Source organism: Protopterus annectens, chromosome 8.part0 (genome assembly GCF_019279795.1).
Source record: "Protopterus annectens isolate FY-2018-M chromosome 8.part0, PAN1.0, whole genome shotgun sequence".
Classification (NCBI taxonomy): domain Eukaryota; kingdom Metazoa; phylum Chordata; order Ceratodontiformes; family Protopteridae; genus Protopterus; species Protopterus annectens.
This window is the reverse complement of record NC_056741.1, coordinates 8,314,003-8,339,156: the sequence shown is the minus strand read 5'-3', so window position 1 is coordinate 8,339,156 and position 25,154 is coordinate 8,314,003. Positions and strand designations below refer to the sequence as shown.

The 25,154-nt window shown below is 38.7% G+C and overlaps 1 protein-coding gene across 1 annotated transcript in view; it reads left to right on the top strand.

The window, feature by feature from the left end:
• LOC122807959 (tumor necrosis factor receptor superfamily member 14-like) overlaps nucleotides 1-25,154 on the top strand; it is a 580,779-nt gene that overhangs the window by 469,221 nt on the left and 86,404 nt on the right. Inside the window, exon 6 of the mRNA XM_044078991.1 lies at nucleotides 20,214-20,315. Within this exon, the coding sequence (XP_043934926.1) occupies nucleotides 20,214-20,315 (102 nt within the window). The remainder of the gene's footprint in view (nucleotides 1-20,213; nucleotides 20,316-25,154) is intronic.

Here is a 25,154-nt window from a genome sequence, read left to right as displayed (position 1 = left end):
CACAGATGAGCCACATTACCCAGTAATTATGGTCACCTTACTGACTGTGTAAACCATCAATGTCTGATTGTGAACAAATAAAAAATGTCCTCAGTAATCAAATTCAAATTGTTTCATACAAAAACACAGTAGCCCTCCCAAGCCTAGCACCTCCTATAAGTACACATAAATGAAGATACTGCTAAGCTATAAAATATTTAATGGTTATCTATAATAGTCTTTCTTTATTTATTCTCCATTGGTTGTCCTTATCATTTGCAGGATCACAAGACAGTCAAATCTTACTCTGGTACTCAATGAGAAAAAGGATAGAAACACTTGAGTCCTAAACCATGGCCATCGGACACTTATTTGTATTCAAGTTGCAAAAATGCCCATAATATTGTTTTTAAAGTAACCATAAGCTCAGGCAGCTGAAGAAAGAGATGACTGAGTGTAATTTGTATTTCTTTCTTTTTGGCTGCCTGCTTTGCACTTCATTAAGAAGCATAACCTGTGTACATTATTATTATTTTCCAGTAACTAGGCACCCATATAGGTTTAAGGCCCCGGACAGTTACTTTGTTTGCCTGTCCCCTAATGTCAATCCTGTTCTCTAGAAAAACTGGTATGTGGTCACTAGTTAACTTAATAAAGAGAATGTTGTGTCTTTCGGCTTTTCCCAGTTAGGGGTCGCCACAGCGGAACTCCGGTCCGCTAATGATTGGTAGTTGATTTTTACATACTGAGTTACCAGCCCTGATGCACAACCTTCAATGAAGCTATGCCCGTTCACGCATGTCTCCATGCAGAAGACGCTCTAGCTGAGAATCGAACCGGACAGCGTCTTACTGTGAGGTGACAGTGCTACCGCAGCAAGAGAATAAGAACAAAAAATCTAGTCAAGGTTATTGTCTGAAATTACTGTGAAAAATTATCTGGTATTAGGAAAAGATCTCATCCAGTGCACCAGAATCTTTACAGTATTTAAAAATCTAACTCTGGTCTCTTCACAGCTGGATCAAGAACAGCATTCTAGTCATTAGCTAGTATACCCAGTAGAGGCCTTTACTTTCACCAATTCCTAACTCAGTGTAGAGGCCTTTACTTTCACCAATTCCTAACGTGGTGTAGAGGCCTTTACTTTCACCAATTCCTAACTCGATGTAGAGGCCTTTACTTTCACCAGTTCCTAACTCGATGTAGAGGCCTTTACTTTCACCAATTCCTAACTCAGTGCAGAGGCGTTTACCTTCACCTGGGTTAGAAAATCATGGAAAACCTGATTTTGACTATAATATGACTTGAGTAGCATTAGAATTACTCAGACAGCAGCTTTGATTATAATAAATGTGACTTCTGTATACCTGTTGACCATTTTCCCAGTGCAACTACAAAACTGATCAAGAAAAGAAAGTGCAAGGACCAATCTGGTGGCACCCAGTTATAAACCCTAACTATGGCCCAATAAACCCAGGTGTGATCAGCTTCTCAAGCAATTGATGGAGTGGCAGAGAGGATGAATGTGCATGCCCCAGGTGGGAGGGCATTTGTCAATATTGCTCCCTTAGGGGAGGCATGGTCAAAAGAGGGGAGTTGCCCTTGCATGTGATAACTGGTTGGAAGTAGAGATGGCTACGCTTCCAGGATGCCCTTAGCATCCAAAACCAGCACCAGCAATACCACAGCAAGACTGGAGAGGTGAGGAGATGAGCTGGTAAACCCAGAGTGGATGTGGGTCACTGGGGGCCAGGCCAATTGGGTGATATTCCAAGGGCAACCAAAAATTATTAAAAAAAAAGAAAAAAAGGTAGTGACACTACAGATGTATAGTCTCTTCTGCAAAATATCCAAACATCGTGTTCTTGCCCAGACCATACACTGATTTTTAAACCCATAAATAGCTGTCTAAATTAGCCTCACTGAGTTTTTTATCATTCAGGCCATTGATATTAGTGGATAAAAATTAATGGAAGTAGTCATTCAGGACAATGTTTAAACTGTAATATTGATACTACTAAGATCTAATGGTGATAGCATACAGTAAATAACATCCAATTCCTCCAAAACAGCATCAAAATACTGATCCTAGAAGAGAATATGATATAGCCTTCCCCAAATATGTATACAATAAAATCCTCTCCTAAAGGAGCTAAAACATATGGTGCCAAGACTGAAGAGGAAGTTGCCTATCTATAACCCATCATCCCTCAGCTTTGTCAAGGGTTTGTGTGTGTGAACTGCCACTATAGGCTGGGAGCTTTTCCAGTTGTGGGGTACAGTGCCTCTTAGTTATACCCAATTAATGTGGGGTACAGTGCCTCTTAGTTACGCCCAATTAATGTGGGGTACAGTGCTTCTTAGTTACGCCCAGTTAACCTTCCACTACTAAAGCCATCATTTGTTATCCTTGCGATAAAAGTAAATATAAAATGAGGGAACAGAGAGAGAGGCAGAGAGGGATAAAAAGTGTGGGTGAAAAGAATGTCATTAGTGGTCAATATGATACAAGTTAAACTCTCCTTAGTCATTAACATCCTTGAAAAATAACCTTTATGAGGTATGATACAAAATACATGATAATTGTTGGGATGGTCAAGGGAAAAAAGTCAAATACTGAACCTCTCACCCAATGCAGACAGAGAAACAAGTGCTCACGTGGGTTCAGAATGGGGGCAAGTCTGACTGTTCATTCCTGTGGTCATCAACATTCTCATCCTACGATCTTCTGCTCTCCTTGTTCCCATATTCTCAATATGCATGTGATACGTAGCATGTATAGTTACTTTGTGTGATGCATTTTCATACTTGATATTGACATAATACAGATATAGATATTTTATTTATTTATTTTACATTTGTTGACCGGGATAGTCTGACTGAGCTAAATAACTCGTTTCCAGCGGAGGCCCGGGGAGAAAAGCTCCAACAGATTATACAAAAAAATTAAGAATAAACAAATAACGGTATAAGCAGAAGAATGGAAAAATCTTGAATGTATACAGCAACAAATTAATGAAAATAAATCAGCAATGTAGAAATATAACAATAATTGGTAGTAGGCATACAGAACATATTAACATCACAACAATTAACAGTAGACTCAGTCATCGAAGTCATATTCAGAGAGTAGTGGAGAGCATGAAATTATCAGAGCAGTGTTATAATAAGGAATTTATAAGATATAGAAAGGACAGTTGGTGGAATTTATGGTAGAGCTCTGCTTAAGGAGGGCAAATACAGTGGCAAGTCCATTGATTTTGCAGGTATTCTCTGGTGGCGGCTTTAAATTTTTTCAGTTGCTTATTGGACCTAACTTCTACTGGGAGGCTGTTCCATGCCTTGGTGGAGTTATAGCTGTAGAGTTTACATCTGGACTTAGTTTTTGGTTCGTGAGTTAATAGATGGTCTTGGGTGGAGCTACGGAGAGGTCTAGTGGGTGAATAGTGGGAGATTAGAGTCAAAAGACCAGGCCAGTAGGAATGTTCATAGAGGATGCAGTGAATGATCTGGAGGTTGGAGAGAAGGAGCAGATGAGGTAATTGAAGCCAGTTTAGCTGTTTCAGAGAGAGGCCGTGATGGGACTTATATGTTTGCTGGGTGTCAAATCTAGCTGTCTCATTGCAGGCTGATTAAAGTTTGGCAAGGAGAGTTGAGTTTAGAGTAGTGAAAGTCTGAGAACTGTACAGTAGACTGGGTAATAGGTAAGCATGAAAAAGAGTGATATTAGCTTCCCTGGAGAGAATTTTTTGGTACGGTGGAAGACCTAGTTTCTGATGAGTTTTGCTGATACAGCTGTTGATATGCAAGTCGAATTTGAGCTGGTCATCAATAATAACTCCTAATAGCTTAGTGTTGGATTCAGCCTCAATTAAGTTGTTATTTAGAGACTATATTGAGAAGGAGGATTTGATATGGTTAAAGTTTTTTGGTAGAAAAAGTAGTAACTTGTTTTTTTTTAGGGTTAAGGATTAGATGATTTCTGGAGAGCCAGTTTTCAATAAAGTTGAAGGTAGACTGTGTGGCAGAAATGAGCTATGAAGGTGAGTCAACAATAGTGATGATGGTTGAGTCATCAGCATATTGGACTAGAGATGAGAGAGGACAGGAGGCATGGAGAGAATTGGTAAAGATATTAAAAAGTAGTGGCCCAAGGATGGAAACCTGTGGGACAACCATTTTAACTGGGAGAGGGGGGAGTGAGCAGAGTGCCATTTAACTGCTTGAGGTCGGTCAGAGAGGTAGCTGGCAAACCATGCAATAGTAGCAGGGGAGACATTTAGATTGGTTAGTTTCTGCAGTAGAAGAGGATGGGAGACAGTGTCAAAAGCCTTTGAAAGGTCTAAGAATAGGCAGGATATAAGTTTGTTGTCATCCCTGACTAGGGAAACAGTATTAAGGTTCATAGGTTCATAGATTAGTACTAAGCTAACTGCCCTTGTGAGCCATTTTAAGCCTAGCCATTTATCCCTTGTGAGACTCAAACCCTGCACCTTGTGTTTGTAAGGCAAACACCTTAACCATTAGGCCACCCTCCCAACCCATGAAGGATAGAAGGTCTAAACTATGCTGAGATATAGATATGTATTTATTTTATTTTATTCATTTGTTTACTGGGAAAGTCCACTGGGCCTAAAAGAGCCCATTTTCAGTGGAGGCCCGTGGGGGGGGGGGTACTCCAATGAGATACAGAAAAAATATAAACATTAATTAGTACAGAAGTAGAAACAGTGTTACAGATAGTAAATATAGTAACATTTACAGAATATATACGTAAAAGCAGGAATCTAGTTTGTTTGATTACAGTAATATATATAGAAAATATACATTAAAGCAGAATTCAATGAATTCAATCAGAGTGGTATAAACAGAAATATATTCATCAGTATTATTGTACGAGTAACAAGTGAAGATAAAAATAAATATGGAGAAAGTATCATCAGTCACTAGTAGCGGAGTTTAGTAATCATATAAGATATAGATAATCATATAAGATTTAATAATCATATAAGATATAGATATACAGATATAGACACATACATACATACGTACATATATAGATATACTGCCTATTTCACTGAAAGATTATTTTATGGAGTTCAAAATAACTGAAACATGATGAAATCAAAAATATACATGACAAAAGTATTCAAACACATTTTTTGCAGGCGGGTTGCCCCCTGCTCTCCCACCCACCCACCCACATAGACACACACAGAGCCCTCATTCAGTGAATTTGCTGCTAGGTAACATTGTATGTAAGTCTCTCTCTCTCTCTCTCTCTCTCTCTATATATATATATATATATATATATATATATATATATATATATATATAGGGTCTATATCACATTATTGCCTGATGAAAAAGCAGAAAAAAGTGAAGTCATGTAACACTGATTGTTTTCACAGGGAAAAAAATTGGTGGGCCGTCTTTGGGACTTTGCCATTTCCTCCACTATGGTGCGATCTCGGAGTTGGTATATTTAAGTAGGGGGTGTGAGGGGCAAAGCCCCCCCCCATTACATTTTGTGTTTAAACTTTTTTTTTTTTTTTTTTTTGCGGAGCAGCAAATTTTTTCCCTGGGAAAAAATTTACTGTTCCGTGTGTTCGCTTTTTTGTCATTTTGATATTATCAGTACAATGAAAGGGCGTTCACTCTTTTCATCGTGCAATAATATGATATAGATGCTATATATATTTTATCTGAATATACGTCAGATTACATCCACATTATGATACAGTTGGGCCATCAACCAGGACATTTGTCAGCTTCCAGCTCTGCTTCTGTCAGGCTACAACCTTATATGTCACACGGATGACAGCACTGGTTAGGGACTGGTTTGAAAATCTACTTTATTTAGTTATTAGTATAACTGATTAGTTATTTTTACCTGTGTTATCATTGGTTAATTTGATCATTTCCTGGACTGTATTTATTTAAATAGAATGTGTTTGTTAATGTGTTTTTATCAGATGGCGTTTATATAAAATTGGATGAAATCACTAATTAAAGTCAATTTGCTTGTACTTTCCATAACATCACTTTCAGTGTTTTGTTGAACATTTCTACTAAGCCATCAGTCAGTTACAACCATACTAATGTTTTTATTTTGTTAACCTTAAAGTATTGGCATACCTAATGTAATACCCTTGACATAAATGCATACATTGGCCATTAAGTATTTCTTTAGGGATAACACTCTGAAAAATAATATTAGTTTTCTAGCAATATCCTTAACATTTGCCTTGTGAAATAACACAGCTTTAAACGTGTTGTTGCATAGTGCATTATCACTATGTTCTGATACCCTTGCTAGATTTTACTAAGGGCTCCACAATGCCCACTGCAGTACAATCAAATGGCACCACTACCATAGACAGTGGAATCAACAGACTCTTAAATACAGGCTGGGATGCTATTTTCTAAGATTCAACACACAAAGCACAGACATTTTTTTTTTCATTACACCTGGCCAATAACATCTAGCCAGAACTATTGTTTCAGTTTTGTCCACCCCCACATGATCACCTAACACATCAACATGGACTAACACTATTACTAGTACCCTAAAATGTTTTGACACTAATGAGTGATGTAGAATCACCTCCCTATCTTCACTTACTCTATACAAAAATCGTGTTTTTTAACTCAAAATAAATGAAAACAAGTAATTGGGACATCTTCACAATTTTCCTATGCTAACTTAATTAAATTGCTTCTTGCTATAGTTATTGTCTCATCTTCCCAGTGTGCTTTTAAAAGCATATGTGATTTACCTGTAAATCTAGTTATTCATGGTTACTTTATTCATTAAGTTATCTAACGGTGGGAGGCATAGCTTCCTTTCCCAAAAGTACTAGTCCTCCAGCTTTTTCTATGTGTTTCCTTACAAAGGTTAGTTCTGGACAAATATCTACAGCTGATTTACCCCATCCTCCATTTGAACAAGTCCCTTCAGATTCACCTTTTTCTTTAGTTTTCTGCTTCACTTGGACAAAAATAAGTTTAGGATTCTGCATTTTTCTTGCCTCTCTCACTTCCAGTACTAACTGCCATTTTTTGTATTGATGATTCTCACTCAAGTGCCCTTCTTCTTCTATTTTTTTTCCTTCACTGTTTCTATACTAAACCTTTCATAAGTCACTGTGAAGATGCCTGTCTTGCACTGATTTTACATCAAAGTTTTGTATCAGTTCACCTTCATTTCCTGTGCTGATATTTCATACAGGTCTGGGCTTCTGTTGTTCCATCACAGTTTCTGGTAATATACAGGCTACTTTTTACCATCTAACAATAACCATATTCGAGACGGGTCTATATTACATGATCGAATGGTCAAATATTTGAACACATAATAATTGACCCATAATAATCAAACCGCCACAATGTTGGACGGTTCAATGGAGATCTCCGTACAGTACAGAAATGGAAGTTATCCATTATCTGCACTGTGGTGCAATCTCGTTGTTGATATATATTAAGTAGCGGGGGTGTGAGGAGAACAGCCACCCACATTGGGGTGCAGGAGGGCTTGGCCCCATACGTATAGCATTTAAATGGTTTATTTTGGGTGGGTTTTTATTTTTTTATTATCTGCTTGAGATTGTGGTGGTTCGGTTATTACGGGTCGACTATTACGTGTTCAAATATTTGACCATTCGCTCACGTAATATAGACCCATTCTAGACCACCATTTATAGCCTATGCTAACTCGCTTCCTCTAGTTTTGCTTCTAGATCTGTACGAGTGTCATGCCCCCGATCCCCAAACATTTGAATACTGAGCTGGTATATCAAGCTGTTGCAGCTTTCATGTTAAGTGTAACAGTCTCCCACACTGTGAGATGCTTCTTTCTCCCACACTTCCCACAGTTCCTTAAAGTAGGTAAAATATTGGCATGAGTCAAGTCCAGGACTACAACTACATGATGCAGGCATTTTTTTAAGTGTCTGAATTTCTACATGTTTGAGGGAATATTTCCTTCTGTCACTGTGAATGCATAACACATTAATCTTGTATTTGCCATTAATCTTATGCTTACATGCCACAGGATCTTCATGCAGGGGTAATTATGTATCCAAAGTCATGCATGGTATGAACTTCTCTCTCTCTCTCTCTCACACAAAAAAATGCAGTATACCTCGATAGCTTGGTTGTAACATAACAACATAATTGTGACATATTCTAGCTACAGGCTTTTCACATTCTGTAGAAATACCTCCATTTATAACATGTATATCAGTTTTCATATTTCTATTACTAGTATTCTCTTCAGTATTAGTGACACCTTTCTACCACATCTGAAACAAGTTAACCCATTACTTGGTACTTTGTGTTTCTCATAAGATTATGTATTTCTTTTAGATTTAGAAACCATTCAGTTTTAAACAATATATCATTAACTAACACACATACTACTAAAGCTACTAATATATCAGAATTCATGGAATTTCTTTGTAACATCCACTTTCTCATATTACTAGGGAATGCTCTTTTAAATCTGTCCACTTCTAGAATTTTTGACATGATTATTTTATTGTTAATATCATGTTCTTACCATATCTTTAGAATAAATGTAAAACTATGCATCTGAATGCTTACCACTTTGTCAGGATTAAATATTTAGTTGAGAAATTTTACAGTTTGTACTTTGAAAATGATTTCATCCCTAGCCAACAGGTCTTTTTTTAAGTTTCTTATCATCTATGTAATCAGTTTTCTAAAGTTTGTAATATCTCTGCTATGAGCTGGGAAGACAGACTTTTAGAGTATTTATTCTAGTTCTTTTGTGTGGCATACAATTCAGAAGCACCAGATATGACTTTGTCTTCCTTATTAAGCTTTTTAATAACAGGTTCAGAGGTATCTATTACATTAGCCAAACCTACAAGTTATTTATGCAACTCCTCAATCTTTTTGTTGGTGTCTGCCTTGGACTATATTAAGGCCATTAAGTGACTTCTCCAAAGTTGTAGGTGAAGAGAAATGCAGTAAGCACCAGCAGTTAAATGATTCTGGCTCACCAGAAGAACATTTATCTCAAACAGTTCACACACCTGGCAATAAAGGAATGAAAAACACAGCCCACTTGGCTTTTCTCAACTTTTTACAATTTATAGAATACCTAACATTAAGGTTTAAAGCTCATATAACTAACTCTAGCTTTCAGGCCCATTATAATCTTTCCAGCATCACTCTGACAAACAAAAAGCCACAGCTGTGTCTCCCTTCAGTTCTACCAAATAAAATCTTCATTTGAATATGCCTCAGGTTACATCCACAGTAACCCACAAGACTGTCAAACTCCAGTAGTCCAGATTCCTCAGTGAGATCCGCTCTTCTGACCCATAGTAAACATTCACCTCAGAAGCCAATTTCCTGGTTTGGTGCTTTCAGGCTATAGCCTGATATAGTATACGAATATGACAAGAAGGTTGTCATAAAGTACAAAGACTGCAATAGATAAATCCTCTGAAATCAAATCCAAAATCCACTACACTCAGGAAACTTACAGAAACCCAGTATTTTATTTAGCACTTTCATCTCCTCACTTTATAAGACTTGTTCATATTGCATTCATACTAAAATTTCTCACTTATATATATCAAAACATCCAAAGATATACTTTTCAGTAACCAGCTAACCAGCTGACATAATTTGTAAAATTCTTTTTCATTTTTAAAACTGGATTTACACTGCTTCCTTTAGACCGGGATGTCTTTCTTGCCACTAATCTTAGCCATTCTGTGTCTTAGTTTTCCAACAATATATTTATATCCCAATGTCTTACATCCAATGTTACAGAACCCAGCACTGCAAAACAAACTTTTTAAAATATTCCAGAATGTTTACATAGTGTATTTATTCATTTCACCCATCTTTATGGCATAAATATGTTTATATATATATATATATATATATATATATATATATATATATATACTATGACAGCCTTCTAGCCATTTTCTCAATATAGAAGGCATCACAGCATAAACACATTGCAAGATGCACCACATTTACAAAATTGCAATCAAATTTGTCTTTACTTCGATAGTTATTTCTTAAATGTTTGAGGAAAAGCATTATTTCTCGTCCAAATAAACTTACACCAATGACAAAAAACACATTTTTATGTTCCATCATTAGCAATTATCTTCTGTGACATCATCTTAAAGATATCTTTCAAATTCATCACTCTCTTATTTATAAATTGTGGACCATCACCTACTATCTTATATAGCTCAGGTTCCTCTGTATTATTTTCCAATTTTCTAGTAACATTTTCTTAACATTTTTAGAACATTTACTAAATTGCACCACCATACCCTTTTCATAATTTACAATTTGTGCTTCTATCCAATTATTACATTTTGTAACTTTCATAAAAAAGGTGCAAATATTTATTTTCCAGAGATGCTTTGTTGCAGTGCCTGGTATCTGCTCATTGCTCTGACAAGAGTTTGTATGTCCTGATATGTTCTTATCCAAACCATGGAAGAAATGTTGAAAGCTTGGCTACACTCCACGGAAGAAACTAACCAAAAACAGGTGCTGTTACTATGAGAATTTTTGAGGCTGGTCAGTATAATAGCTACCAATGTATGAAACCCTGTGCAAGTACAGTAGGATGCAAGGTTCAAAAAAGTCAACTCTTCAACAAAAGCAAACAGCATACCATTTAGCCACTAGTGAATAGTTATTTAATAAGACATAATTCCACAAACACAAAACCACAAGATAAAACTCCAAACACCACTAGGGTGAAGACAGTATACCGGTTTCAGCTTATAGCCTTCATCAGTGCTGCCTTTATACAAAAGCAGCTGAAATCTTATTGGTCCATTATAACAATTCTTTTCAACCAGGTGGAAACAAAGCTCCCAATTTAATTATCCACATACATTCTTTAAAATTTAGAAGTGGATGTAAACCCTCATGTGGTCTTGTATTTTTACTGATTCTATCTGTAATAATAAATGAGTATCTGGCCACGGGGTGTTTCATGCTGTGTTTGTATCAGGCATCACTGCCTCTCCCACATTTGATATCACTTAGATGTTCTGATATTCTTAGTCTGAATGGGCGTGAAGTCTGTCCTACATAAAAAGCTGGACAGGTACACTTAACCAAATACACCACCCAATCACTACTACACTTACCAAAAATCAATATATCAAATATTTTGGAACAACTGGATGAGCTGAAAACATTTTGTTTTGGGACAAAAGCTTTCCACAAGGATGGCTGCCTATTAAAGGACACCCATCCAACCTCCTCTGTATATCCAACTTACCCCACTTGTTCCCTTTCTTATAGTGGTTAAACCACCCACTCATACTCTTACCTCTCCTATAAGAAAACCTACACTTATCTGGTAACATCCCCGAAATCTTATCATCCATTTGTAAGATATCCCAGTGTTGATATATAATGTTTTTCAAGAAGCCGGTATTGTAACCAAAGTCCATAATGAACCTAACAGGTGTATCTTGTATTTGGGTTTTATCCCAATATCTTAAAGCTTGTTGTCTGTCAATACATTGCAGAGAGGTTACTGCTTTTTGAATAACTTGGTTAGAATATCCTTGCATTTGAAACCTATATATCATATCCTTAGCTAGTGTATCATAATCTGCCGCCTTGGAACAAAATCTCTTGAATCTTAAAAATTGTGATTTAGGAATATTGTTTATTACATATTGTGGATGACAGCTGGTGGCATGAAGCAGATTGTTAAACTATGGGTATTTTCTATATACGGTGCTACTTAGTGTACCATCATCCAGCACATTAACTTGCATATCCAAAAAAGTGATAGTTTGAGGATGATAGTTCACTGTGAACCTAAGTCCCAACTTATTTTCATTTAAATAATCCACAAATTCTTGTAAATAGATTTCATGGATGATAAGATTTTGGGGATGTTACCAGATAAATGTAGGTTTTCTTATAGAAGAGGTAATAGTATGAGTGGGTGTCTGATTTACATCAGCTCCTATACGGCTATCATGTGATGGTTTTGGCCACAATGTCAACTCAAATGTGTTGATCATTTGGGTCGATTACTATTAGTTGTTTCAAACGGCAACTCTCAAACAAACAATAGTAAACCTATATATAAATATATATTTATATATATATATATATATATATATATATATATATATATACACACACACACACACATACACACACGCACACACACACACACACACACACACACACACACACACACACACACACACACACACGTATACTTTATACAAACATCTGTGTGTTTGATTTTATGCATAATGGCCTCATGCGAAATATTATTACAGAGCCCTTTAGTATAGCTTGGTTTGATATTAATGTCTCTTGCTGTAAAATAACATGCGTTAAAATATCATTGTGTAATAGAATTAAAAATTAATGGCACAACATGACATTCAAAAACAGATATTTTTAATTTAGCTTACCTTTTATATACATCTGTGAAACCGCTGATAGTATGTGAATGTATGTTCATTTCTGTGCTGGGGGGAGGCTCTGCTTAGTCAAAAGTACAACATAGGCACAGATTCATTAAATATTAAAACATCACTGATATGTTTTCATCTTACTGTAAAACTCTTCAGGCAAATGAGAGAGAGACCCGTAGACAAAATCTTGTACTTCAAATATCAAACTCAGTATAAAAAGGAGCTAGCATTAAAGAATGCAGAAACAAGTGTTTCATTTTCAAATGTAAAGTGGGAAAGACACTAAACTTAGCATTTTGGTATACAAAACAAAAAAAACAAGGCACCAATTAAGCAGTAATGTTGCATTAACAAAAGCTCTATGTCAACTTCCTATAGAGAGCATTTTCTTGCTGCAAAGAAAATTTAGCAGTTTAGTACAGCAATCTAAAGTAAATTACGGTAACATTTTCCAGGATGAAAATTAAGAAAAGTGTTCCATTTACCCAAAATGATTTCTGAATATCAAAGGTGACAACATATTGGACCTGGTCATCACCAACATGCGCGACTGGTGTTCCACACTGGAGGTCAACCCCTCGCTGGTTAGAACTGACCATAAACTCAAGTGCTCTAGGTTGCACTGCATCTTAAATGTTTGTGTGTTTTAGCTGCTTTTCTGTATATATAGACTTCTCTGTATATGTAGACTAGCTAATTATTCTGCTGTGTTACTGCCTCTTAAATCGTTTTTCAGTTGTTCACTTGCCTTGCTTCATTTAAAAAGTTTTAAATTGCTAATTTTGTAGAGTTTTAATTGCATTTACTGTTTAAGACCACACACTCATGTGTTAGCTTTTTCTGTGTTTATTTACTGTATTACTGCATTGTTTGGCCTGTTTCAACAAAAAAAAAATATATACTATCTTGTTTGCTTGTTTCCCACCTTTTCTAGCCAGTCCATATCCCAGGCTTTGCTTGTCTCAGGACTTTATTTTCTGTGGTCAGAGCTATCCAGACCTTGCTGTGGTAGAGGGAAGTCCTACTGCCTACCAGTGGGACTGGTGAGAATTGTACTGCCTATCTAACGCTAGAGGAGTGGTTTCCAGCTCTGAAATTGTAATTTTATTAGCCTTTTTGGGTTGATTTCTGTCCCTTTCAACTTTCTGGCTTAAAAACGCGTGTGTTTGCACATTTTTCACATCGTGCAGCACTGCGAGGCTACAGTTAAACTATTCCAGGTGCCAGAAAATCTGCTCTTCAAATTTTCCCTTAAAACTAGCTGGTTTCTCAGTAGTAGCACTAAAATCTGAACCCCTGTGACTAGCACTTGCTCTAGAACCTGCTGGAAAGCACTAGGAAGCATGAAACTGATACAAGCACTCAGCTCTCCTTGTCAATAAGGAGAAATTAATCATAGGCACTAAACAGCCTACAATTGCAAAGTACCTTGCAAAGGTAAGGGAAAACAGCTCTTAAACTTTGCAAAAAAGCACCTAAACAGGCATGTCCAAGGGTCAGCTTCCATTGATTTCTCCTGTCCACCTGGTGAATCTGGGCATACTGGGGCAATGCGGCAACTGCCTCATGTACACAGACAATCCTCTCCTCCTACCACCCAACACTACCACCTGTGAGAGATGCACTTACATAGCTAAACTGGAAGCAAAGCTCTCTCCGGCCTAGATTGTGCTAGACAGTCAAGAGGAGAAGGCTAACATCTGCATTACACCTCTAGCAACTCAAAGCCCTTCAAAACCCACACCATCAGCACCCACACATAGCAACACTAAACCCACATATGCGTAGGCCCTTAACATTAATCTGCCCAAGCAACAAGGACCTCCAAAGCCAAAACGCAAGCAAACACCAGTCACAACCAAAGGGACACATAGCTCACAACACCAGTGTGCCACCCAACAACAGCCCCTAAGGCAAGACAATGTACCCAACACTTTAGTCATAGGTGACTCTATAGTCAGGCACACTGATGTCCCACTCACCAGGCTGAACATGGAAAAAATTACAGTCAGCTGTCTGTCGGGTGCCAGGATCCGCCACATAACGCATGCACTCAAGTCACTCCACAACAAGTACAAATACGACTCTGTCATTGTCCATGCTGGAGTGAATGACTTGAGACGTACCTCCCTGGACTACATGAAAAGAGACATGGAAGAGCTCTTGGATCATGTGACCAAGGCAGTTATGACCCTAGCCCTGAGTAGCATCCTGCCTTCGCCCAGAATGATATCACAGTATAATGACAAATTATGATTGACTTTAACAATTGGCTAAACTTCTGGTGTCATTCAAACGGGATCCAGTATTTGTCTGTCTGGAAAGACATGATCGAAAAACCACGATGCTTTGCCAGAGATGGTCTGCACCTGTCACCCCTGGGATTCAGGTTACTGGCTAAAGCTCTTGCCACCCCTATAGTGCCTTTTTTAGGCAAGGTTCAAAGGATAAAACCACCACCATAACAGATACAAGCATGCAAAATCTGAAGGTAATGCTACTCAATGCTAGAAGTCTAAACCTCAAAATGCACTCTCTCGAGGCACTCCTAAAAATGGAGAACATCGATATCTGTGCAGTGACTGAGACCTGGTTCAAGGCTCCAGAGAGCACCCCTGCAATACCAGGCTACAATTCTTACCACACTTTTCGGCCACAAAACCAAGACCGAAACACTAAAGGTGGAGGAGTGTCCATATTCACCAAGGATATTCACACCTCCAAGCTAGTTGCCCAACACAATGCATCTGAAATTCTCCAGGTGCAACTAACACTAGGTAAGACTGCAATCCAAATTGCAGCTTGCTACAGATCCCACACCATACCCCAAGATTCTCACTACACCTTCCTAAACATACTAGAAAATATTAAGATACAACCAAACACCTTAATACTGGGTGATTTCAACTACCCTGCCATTAATTGGGAAAACTACTTGGGTACCAACTCCTTTTCCTAACGGTTCTTGGAATTCATAAATTCCAACGCCCTGGATCAACTAATCCATTGTCCCACCAGGGGCTCCAATATCCTAGACCTGGTCATTACCAATAAGGGAGATAGATGCTCCACACCAGTGGTCACCCCCTCATTGGTTAGGTCTGACCATAAGCAAATCACCCTTGACATCCACATCACACCCCCACCCCCCAGTAAGGAAACCTCCTTAAAAAACTTCTCCAAATCCAACTTCATGCTACTGAAGTCAGAAGTGACAAACTTCACAACACCCACGCAGATGGAATCTGGAAGTTCAACTGCAGAATCCTACACTAAGGCACTGTACGAGCACATCCACTCGTGCATGAATCATGCCATCCCAAATAGAACCAAGATGCTCTTCTCCAAAACAAGGAAGCCAATCTGGTGGTCCCCTGCTATAAACAAACTATACAACAGAAGGAAGAAACTGTTGCAGAAAAGAGGAAAATCCCAGGATGCAAAACACTCCCTCACCAGCCTGAGTAAGAAGCTGAGATCCCTCATAAAATCCTCAAAAGCTAGTTACAAAAATAAAATTGCCAAAGATTCCAAAGACAACCACAAGGCATTCTATAGTTATGTCAAGAATCTATATGGCAATGCTCAGATCTGCTCTGCGCTACAACAGAATGGCATTAAATATACTGATCCCAAAGATATTGCCAATATCCTGGCAGATCGATTTAGTTCCAACTTCACCCCCCCTCTCACCCCCTAAAGGGCCCATCTCAATACCAAAAGATTGCCAAATTCTGATAATCACAGCCACACAGGTAGAAACAGCACTCTCCAAAGCTAAGAATACAGTATCCATGGGACCAGATGACATCCCGGGCTGTGTACTACATGAAGTACAAAATGAACTGGTACCCCACCTAAGTGTCATATTTAATCATAGCCTCACCTCAGGCTTCGTGCCCACTGAGTGGTGCACAGCTACAGTTAATCCCGCTCCACAAGGGAGGATCCGCCTTGGATCCCGGGAACTACAGTCCCATCAGTCTGACAAGTCTGATCTGCAAGGGCATGGAACACATTATCATGAAACTTATAAACAAAGACATTGGCAACCTTCAGACACTGGACCCCACCCAGTTTAGGTTTGTGAAGGGCCGATCTTGTCTCCTGAATTTGATTGACTTCTTTGAATCAGTCTCCAGAGCTGTGGATGAGGGTAAGGTGGTCCACACAGCCTATCTGGACCTCACCAAGGCTTTCGACACCATCCCCAATTCTGGAATCATAGATAAACTTACTAAGCTGGGCATAAATCCCTACGTCACTCGATGGGTTGCCAACTGGCTTACTGACAGAACCCAGACTGTAAAAGTAGCCGACTCCAAATCCAGCTCCAGACAAGTGACAAGTGGAATACCTCAGGGTTCAGTCCTGGGACCACTCTTGTTTGGCATCTACTTCTCTGAAGTACAGGCCAACACTAAGGGACTCTGGCTAACAAAGTTTGTAGATGACTGCAAACTGGGAGCCATTATTGAATCCCCAAATGATGTGGATATTCTACAAAAGGGCCTTACAGAAACAGATGCCTGGTGCCAGAGCCATGGGCTCAAGCTTAATGACAAGAAATGTATAGTTATCCCCTTTGGAAAAAAAACATGTACCCATGAACTACCACATAGGTGGCAGGACACTAAACACTGAAAGTGTGATGAGAGACTTAGGGACACAAGTGGACAGTGGTCTCACTTTCGATAACCACATCGCCACAACAGTCAGGAAATCCTTCTATGTGGCACACCTCATCACTAGGGGCTTTTCATCCAGAAAAAAGAGGTCATTGTCCCACTGTACTCATCCCTCATTAGACCCATTATAGAGTATAATGCCCCATTTGGTATGTACCTCACAAGACATCTGCAACAGCTGGAAAGGCCACAGAAATACCTCACTAAAAGAATCACGGGCCTAAAGCAGAGGCCATATGTCGACCGTCTAAAAAAACTCCAGCTATACTCTGTTGCATATTGTCTACTCAGAGGTGATCTCTGCTTAACATACAAGGCCATGTCAAACCCTGAGCTGTTGGACATGCTCCACTTAAAGAAATCCCAATCCCTCAGAGCCACACACTCCAGGGATCTAAATCTTATCATCACAATGAACAAAACATGCTGGAGGGATAGGTTCCTGACCCAGAGACTCCCCATACTCTGGAATAGACTGCCCATACATGTCAAGCAGAGTGCCTCATTGGCCCTCTTCAAAAGGAACCTTGATGATTGGATGGGAGATAGGAAATTCACCCCGGGGATCATGTCAGTCACCCTGCTAGACAGGGGCCCAGAGAAGTAAATATTGTGGGAAGAAATTTCCAGGGAATTGTTATGGCTAGGCTTGCATAGGCCTTAGGGCCGATAGCCTAGTACCAACCTATGAACCTATGAACTAATCACTCTGGATATCCACCTTCTGCCACCACCCCAGGTCAAAGAAACCACTGTGAAAAACCTTTCAAAAGCAAAGTTCACATTACTTAAGACCGAGGTGGGAAGTTTCAAAGCCCCCATGCTAAAGGATAACGCTGTCCAAGCTTCAAAATCCTTTACTAATGCACTCTACGGGCACCTACAAGAATGCATGGATCGTGCTATCCCAAGCAAAAGCAAGACTCACTCCTCCAAGAAAAGGAAACCAGTCTGGTGGATCCCTGCCCTAAACAAGCTATACAATAGAAGGAGGAAACTAGTACAGAAAAGAGTAAAATCCCAAGAAGGGAAGACATCCCTGATCAGTATCAGCAAGAAACTACGTTCCCTCATTAAATCATCCAAGGCTAGCTTCAAAAGAAAAATTGCCATGGACTCCAAAGATAACCACAAGGCATTCTTTAGCTATGTCAAGAATCTAAGTGTCAATTCTCAGATCTGCACGGAGTTAGTGCAGAATGGCACAAAATACACTGAACTGACTGATATAGTCAACATCCTGGCAGACAGGTTCAGTGCAAACTTCACCCCCCTCTCACCCCCAAAAGGGCCCATAACTATACCAGAAGAATGTAGTTACCCTGAAATCACAGACACTCAGGTTAAAACAGCCCTTTCCAAATCCAAAAACACAGCATCAATGGGACCGGACGGTGTCCCAGGCTGTGTCCTACACAAGCTCAAAGATGAACTAACCCCTCACCTAAACACACTGTTTCAAGTCAGCCTCAACAGACCCTGGGAACTATCGTCCTATAAGCCTGACTAACTTGGTCTGCAAAGCTATGGAGCACATCATCATGGATCCCATTAACAGAGACATTGGAAACCTCCAAACACTGGACCCAACCCAGTTCGGCTTTGTTAAAGGCAGATCATGCCTCCTAAACCTGGTGGACTTCTTTGAGGCAGTTACCAAAGCTATAGATGAGGGAAAGGTGGTCCACACAGCCTACCTAGACTTCGCAAAGGCCTTCGATACTATTCCCCACTCAGGTATTATAGACAAGCTCACCAGCCTGAACATAAACCCCTACATCATGAGATGGGTTGCCAACTGGCTCACAGACAGAACCCACATGGTAAGAGTTGCAGGAGCTAGGTCTGACTCTAAACCTGTTACAAGTGGCATTCCCTAGGGCTCAGTCCTAGGACCCCTCCTGTTCAGCATATACTTCTCAGAGCTACAGGCAAACACAGGAGGACTATGGCTCACCAAGTTCACAGACAACTGCAAACTAGGGGCTATAATTGACTCTCCAGCTGACACAGACATCCTCCAAAAGAGTCTCACTAAGACAGATACCTGGTGTCAAAACCATGGTCTCAAGCTAAATGCCAAAAAGTGCATAGTCATCCCCTTTGGAAAAAACAAAGTACCCACAAACTACCACATAGGTGGTAGCCCCCTAAATATGGAAGACATAATAAGGGATCTGGGGACCCAAGTAGATAGTAACCTCTCCTTTGATAATCACATTGCCAAAGTGGTTAGAAAATCCTTCTATGTGGCCCACCTAATCACAAAAGGGTTTGCATCCAGATCGAAAGAGATCATTGGGCCCCTCTACGCATCACTCATCAGACCCATCATAGAGTACAATGCCCCATTTGGGATGTACCTTACAAGACACCTGCAACAACTGGAAAGACCACAGAAGTTCCTCACCAAGAGGATCACTGGCCTCAAGCAGATGCCCTATGCAGCTCAACTGAAGAAACTCCAGCTGTACTCGGTTGCATACCGCCTACTCAGAGGTGATCTCTGCCTGACATACAAGGCCATATCCAACCCAGAATTGATTGGCATGCTCCACCTAAAGAAAACCATATCCCCTCGAGCCACACACTCCAGGGATCTAAACCTCACCACAACAATAAATAGGATGTGCTGGAGGGATAGATTCATGTCCCAGAGACTTCCCATGCTCTGGAACAAGATTCCAATCTATATTAGGCAGAGCTCCTCACTAACCCTCTTCAAGAGAAACCTTGACGAGTGGATGGGAAACAGAAAGTTTACCCCGGGGACCACTTCAGTGGCTCTGCTGGACAAAGGCACAGGGAACTAATCTAAGGGGGCGGCGAAAGCTAACACATTCCGGCTAGGCTTATAAATGCCTTCGGCCAGATAGCCTAGTACCTACCTATGAACCTAAGATAGAAAGACAATGTTTTTAATCTGATCAAGTAATCTTGAATCAACAAACCAGAGAATGATACTGCATATTAATGAGGGTGTTATTGAAATATATTTTTAAGACACTGCACTAAAATGTACTGTCCTTTATCTAAAGTTAATGAATTAAAAATTGAAGCCTTTTCTGTTTTCCTTCTTCAGGTGTGACGACTATCTACATGGTCATTATACCAGTCTTGGCAGTATTCATTATTTGTGTTCTCGTGTACAGCTGCAAGAAAGAACAATCTTACCTGAAGAAAGGTGAGCTACATGTGTGACATCATATGGTAAAAATATAGTCTGTGGCAAGTAATTGTTGGAAGGGCTGACACAGTATTGCTTCTTGGGAGGTAGTTATTGGTTGTTTAGATACTGCTTGAAGGAATTAGCCCATGAGAATATGGCATCTTTTGTTTGTAGAATATTTTATCCCCATGTCTGCTGACCATTAAAACTCCTTCCAGAGCTGAGGCAAGAACTGTAGGGGGAGAGGAGATATAATTTTGGCAGCTGTGAGGGTGTTTTGTGTTCTCACTAGCATCCCTGCAATGGCATAATTTCTGGTTAGCATAAACCCACCCCACTATGTAGTTGTGAAGCATGAATGATGTCACAATAGTAACGCAGCGGGCCTGCTCTTTCTGATGCATATTTCTGCAGACTTAAGATAAGGACTACCACCCACTGGTGGTTTAGTGAGCCTAATGCCCACCTCATGGCCACTCTTTGCATTGCTGTCACTCCTCTGAGGGAGATCTGCACTCTGTGTAGGCAGATTTATCCCTCTCCCCCTATTGGCCTGCAAGTGCATATCGGCAGAGCTATCAACTGCCCGAGCTGCTAGTCGAACGTGGTCACCTGGGCATCTCTTTATATCTCTATGCCACTAGTAGTAGTAAAGTGTTATCTGTGCCCTGTTTTATTAAACTACCAAGTCTGCATCAGTGAGGTAAATAAAAGTGGTAGAATGCGGGTAACCTCAAATTCTGATGCACAGATCAATAGTGGAAGAACACATAATGATACCAGGCAGCTGACTGACATAGTTATTCCTCTTAGAACATCTGTAACAATTATTTCACAAATCACTGCAAGCTTTTTCATCTATTCAAGGAAGAGCAAGTCTTTAATATCAGACAGTTACAGTGGCTGAAATGTTCATGGCACAGCATCTTCATAGGCTTGTCCTCTCCTTTAAGTCTACAGGGACTTACCTCCATGCTGTTTCTTTTCCTATTAAATGTGTGAAATTTCTATCTGTCCCCCTCCACCACTGTATCCCTTCTATTATTTGAAATCTGCTCTGATCACTGTATTACTTAAGCCTGCCAAGTTCCTGGCTGACTCATTGCATTATCAGCCTATATCCATGCTTAATACTTATTATATCTATCTATATCTATCTATCTATATCTATTTATATATATATGTGTGTGTGTGTGTGTGTGTGTGTGTGTGTGTGTATACATATATATATATATATATATATATATATATATATATATATATATATATACATATATATATATATATATATATATATATATATATATATATATATATATATATATATATATATATATATATATATATATATATATAGTACTTACGTATTATCGCAACCACATGTAATGGCAATAGCGGTTGCTTAAAGATCATGACATATGGTCATTAATGTATGCAGAAATGTTGGCCCTTAATATTTTACTATTTTTGGGGTAACGCTCCTGTTATTGTCTACAAATCCTTAACTTTGTGTGGTTGCGGACTTTTTTTCATAGATGGGATCGTGTAATTTTGCTGTCACTTGTTGAGGAATTCCACTGCCGCAACTATTTCATTGCCCAACAAAAATACAAACATGTCTGAAAGTGGAATTTATGAAGCTTGGCTTTTTGGTTGTTTTCTATTTTGTGGAGATCATTTCACCTTTATAGAGTACCTATTTGAAAAAGGTAGGTAGACTGAAGGAGCATTTGTCGAAACATTTCTGTATGCAACCGGGGCTGATATGACAGCTTGTGAGAAATGAACGCTTCTTTGTGGATTCTAATGAAATATTTTCAAGTTACAGACTCGAAAATTGTTTATGGGATTTCAAGACCTTAGCTGTTCTGCATCACCTGCAAGCCTTTAATTAGTGAAATGAAGTAGTTTTATGTCACTGTAGGGCTTAACTGGCTAGAAAGGACCCTACGGGTCTTGAGCTGTATGAAAAGTGCACAGCTGCATGCTGGTACTTCCAATTTAAAACACTTTGCAATCCATTACACTTTTGCCATGCAACCTACTGTGGACCACTGATAGAGGTAATTGATCTGTAGCTTTGCAGCCTTTCAAGCTTATTCAACTTCATACCGATCAAACAGCCATATTCCATGATCGTTAATATTGCCGTTCAAAATGTGGTTGCGATAATACGTAAGTACCATGTATATATATGTATATATATATATATATATATATATATATTTATATATATATATATATATATATATATATATATGTATATATATATATATATATATATATATATTTATATATATGGGAGTGCTACAGAATCCTGAAAGCCCAAAATCCTGAAGACCAAAATCCTGAGACCAAAATCCTGAAAGTTCAAAATCCTGAAAAACCAAAATACTGAAAACTCAAACTCCTGACAACACACAGGATAACAACACTTACTATATTCCAGCACAAGTACATACAGAAAGAAATAAAACACAAACTGTATTACTGTTCTACAAGTATAACCAGGGGGGCAAGCCCACCCCCACACCTCCTGCTACTTAAATATATCAACTCCAAGATTGATATATTTAAGTAGCAGGGGGTGTGGGAGGCACAGGGGGGCTTGCCCACTGCATATAGTTGAAGGGTAATATGTTTCTGTATGTACTTGTACTAGAATATAGTAAGTGTTGGTATCCTGTGTGTTTTCAGGATTTTGAGTTTTCAGTATTTTGAGTTTTCAGGATTTTGAACATTCAGGATTTTGGTCTCAGGATTTTGGTCTTCAGGATTTTGGGCATTGAGGATTCTGTAGCACTCCCATATATATACAATGACACAGTAGTTAATGTTGTCACCTCACAGCAAGAGGTTCTCCAGTTCAGTTCTTGGCTGGTTTACCTTTTGTGCAGAAGCTACATGTGCTCCCTGTGTTTGTGTGGGTTTTCTTCAGGTGCTCTGTTTTTCTGCCGTATTAGGCACTCTGAACTGGCCAAATATGCGAGTGTGTGTGTGTGTGTGTGTGTGTGTGTGTGTGTGTGTGTGTGTGTGTGTGTGTGTGTGTGTGTGTGTGTAGTGCACACGCTATGGAAGAAGTGCTGTGGAAGGGCTAGTCAACCAGTGATCTGAAAACTGGCTCTATATGATTGTCAGTGTTAAAGTGAAACCCCAATGCCATGTGCAAAAATGTGAGAAAGGAGTTGTGGATGGATATATAGATACAGAGATAGAGCTATATATATATATATATATATATATATATATATATATATATATATATATAAAATGTGTGTGTGTGTGTGTGTGTGTGTGTGTGTGTGTTTGTGTATATATATATATATATATATATATATATATATATATATATATATATATATATATATATATATATGTGAGTGTGTGTGTGTGTGTGTGTGTGTGTGTGTGTGTGTGTGTGTGTGTGTGTGTGTGTGTGTGTGTATAATATACATATATCTATATATATATATATATATACACACACACACACACACACACATATATATATATATATATATATATATATATATATATATATACACACACACACACACACACACACACACACACACATATATATATATATATATATATATATATATATATATATACACACACACACACACACACACACATATATATATATATATATATATATATATACACACACACACACACACACACACACACACACACACACACACACATATATATATATATCTGTGTGTATATGTATATATGTGTGTGTGTGTTTGAGTGCTTGTGCATGGGTTTGATGAGTGACCGTGTGGTGAGTGGCTGAATCTGTATGACAAGGCTGTCACTGTTACCAGAAGTCAACCCTCGGACTCTTTCAGATAGGATTTACCTTACCGGACTTTAGTCACCAACTATAAGACCACATGGCCACCATTCAGATATCACATGACTTACCATGAAGTCGGATTCAAAGGGGCATGGCAAGTATGGGCATGTGTGCATGGCAGAAGGCATTTTGTCAACTCCTGTGTTCTTGCCATCTTATTGGAATTCAAATATTCAAAATGTGTGGATAAATATCCCAAGCAATGTGATTGTGAAGTGGAAGGCATCTGGAATGTGAATCTGCTCTTTTAGAATAATTTTGATATAGTTTGATCTGGTTTTATAGTATATATATATTAAACAGAGCTTCATTAGTTTGCAGTGTAAAATGAAACGAGATGGTAGCAGTGACCCAAGAACTTTGCAGAAGAGGTAAAGAAAATAGCAGAAAGTTTAGAAGTATTATCAAAGGTGTTCCATTTCTCTGCAATGGACATAACCTACATTAAGAGCACTACAACTAATTGAGAAATTTGGCATAATCATCTGCAGTCTTTCATAAAGGCTCAGCAGAAGGAAATCTCTGATAACAAGCATAGCCTCCAGAATTATTATAAACTCTTAGCCACTGCAGCCAACTGTAATTGAACTTGATTCCACACTAGATATATTTAAACCATATTTAAACATAAACTTATAAGTCACCTCAAGTCACACTGGATATGCCCCTGTACCAACCCAAACTAAGACTTCACACTTCCCTCCAACACACTCTGCTCAGCTACTCCCCCTCATTTAATTAATGTGATCCTTTATGACTGCAACTCCAACTATTGTTATCCTTGACCTCTATTGTTAATACAAAAGTATGCCACTGGCCTCAAGGAAGAATGCATATACTATGTCTACAATCAACTTGTATTGTAAGCACAATTTAGTGGATTGTCTGTTTCGTTATATCTATGTACTATGTCTACAATCTTCTTCTATGTAACCTCTATTAGGTGAACATTTATTTGTAATGTCTATTTCTTATCTTAATTTGTA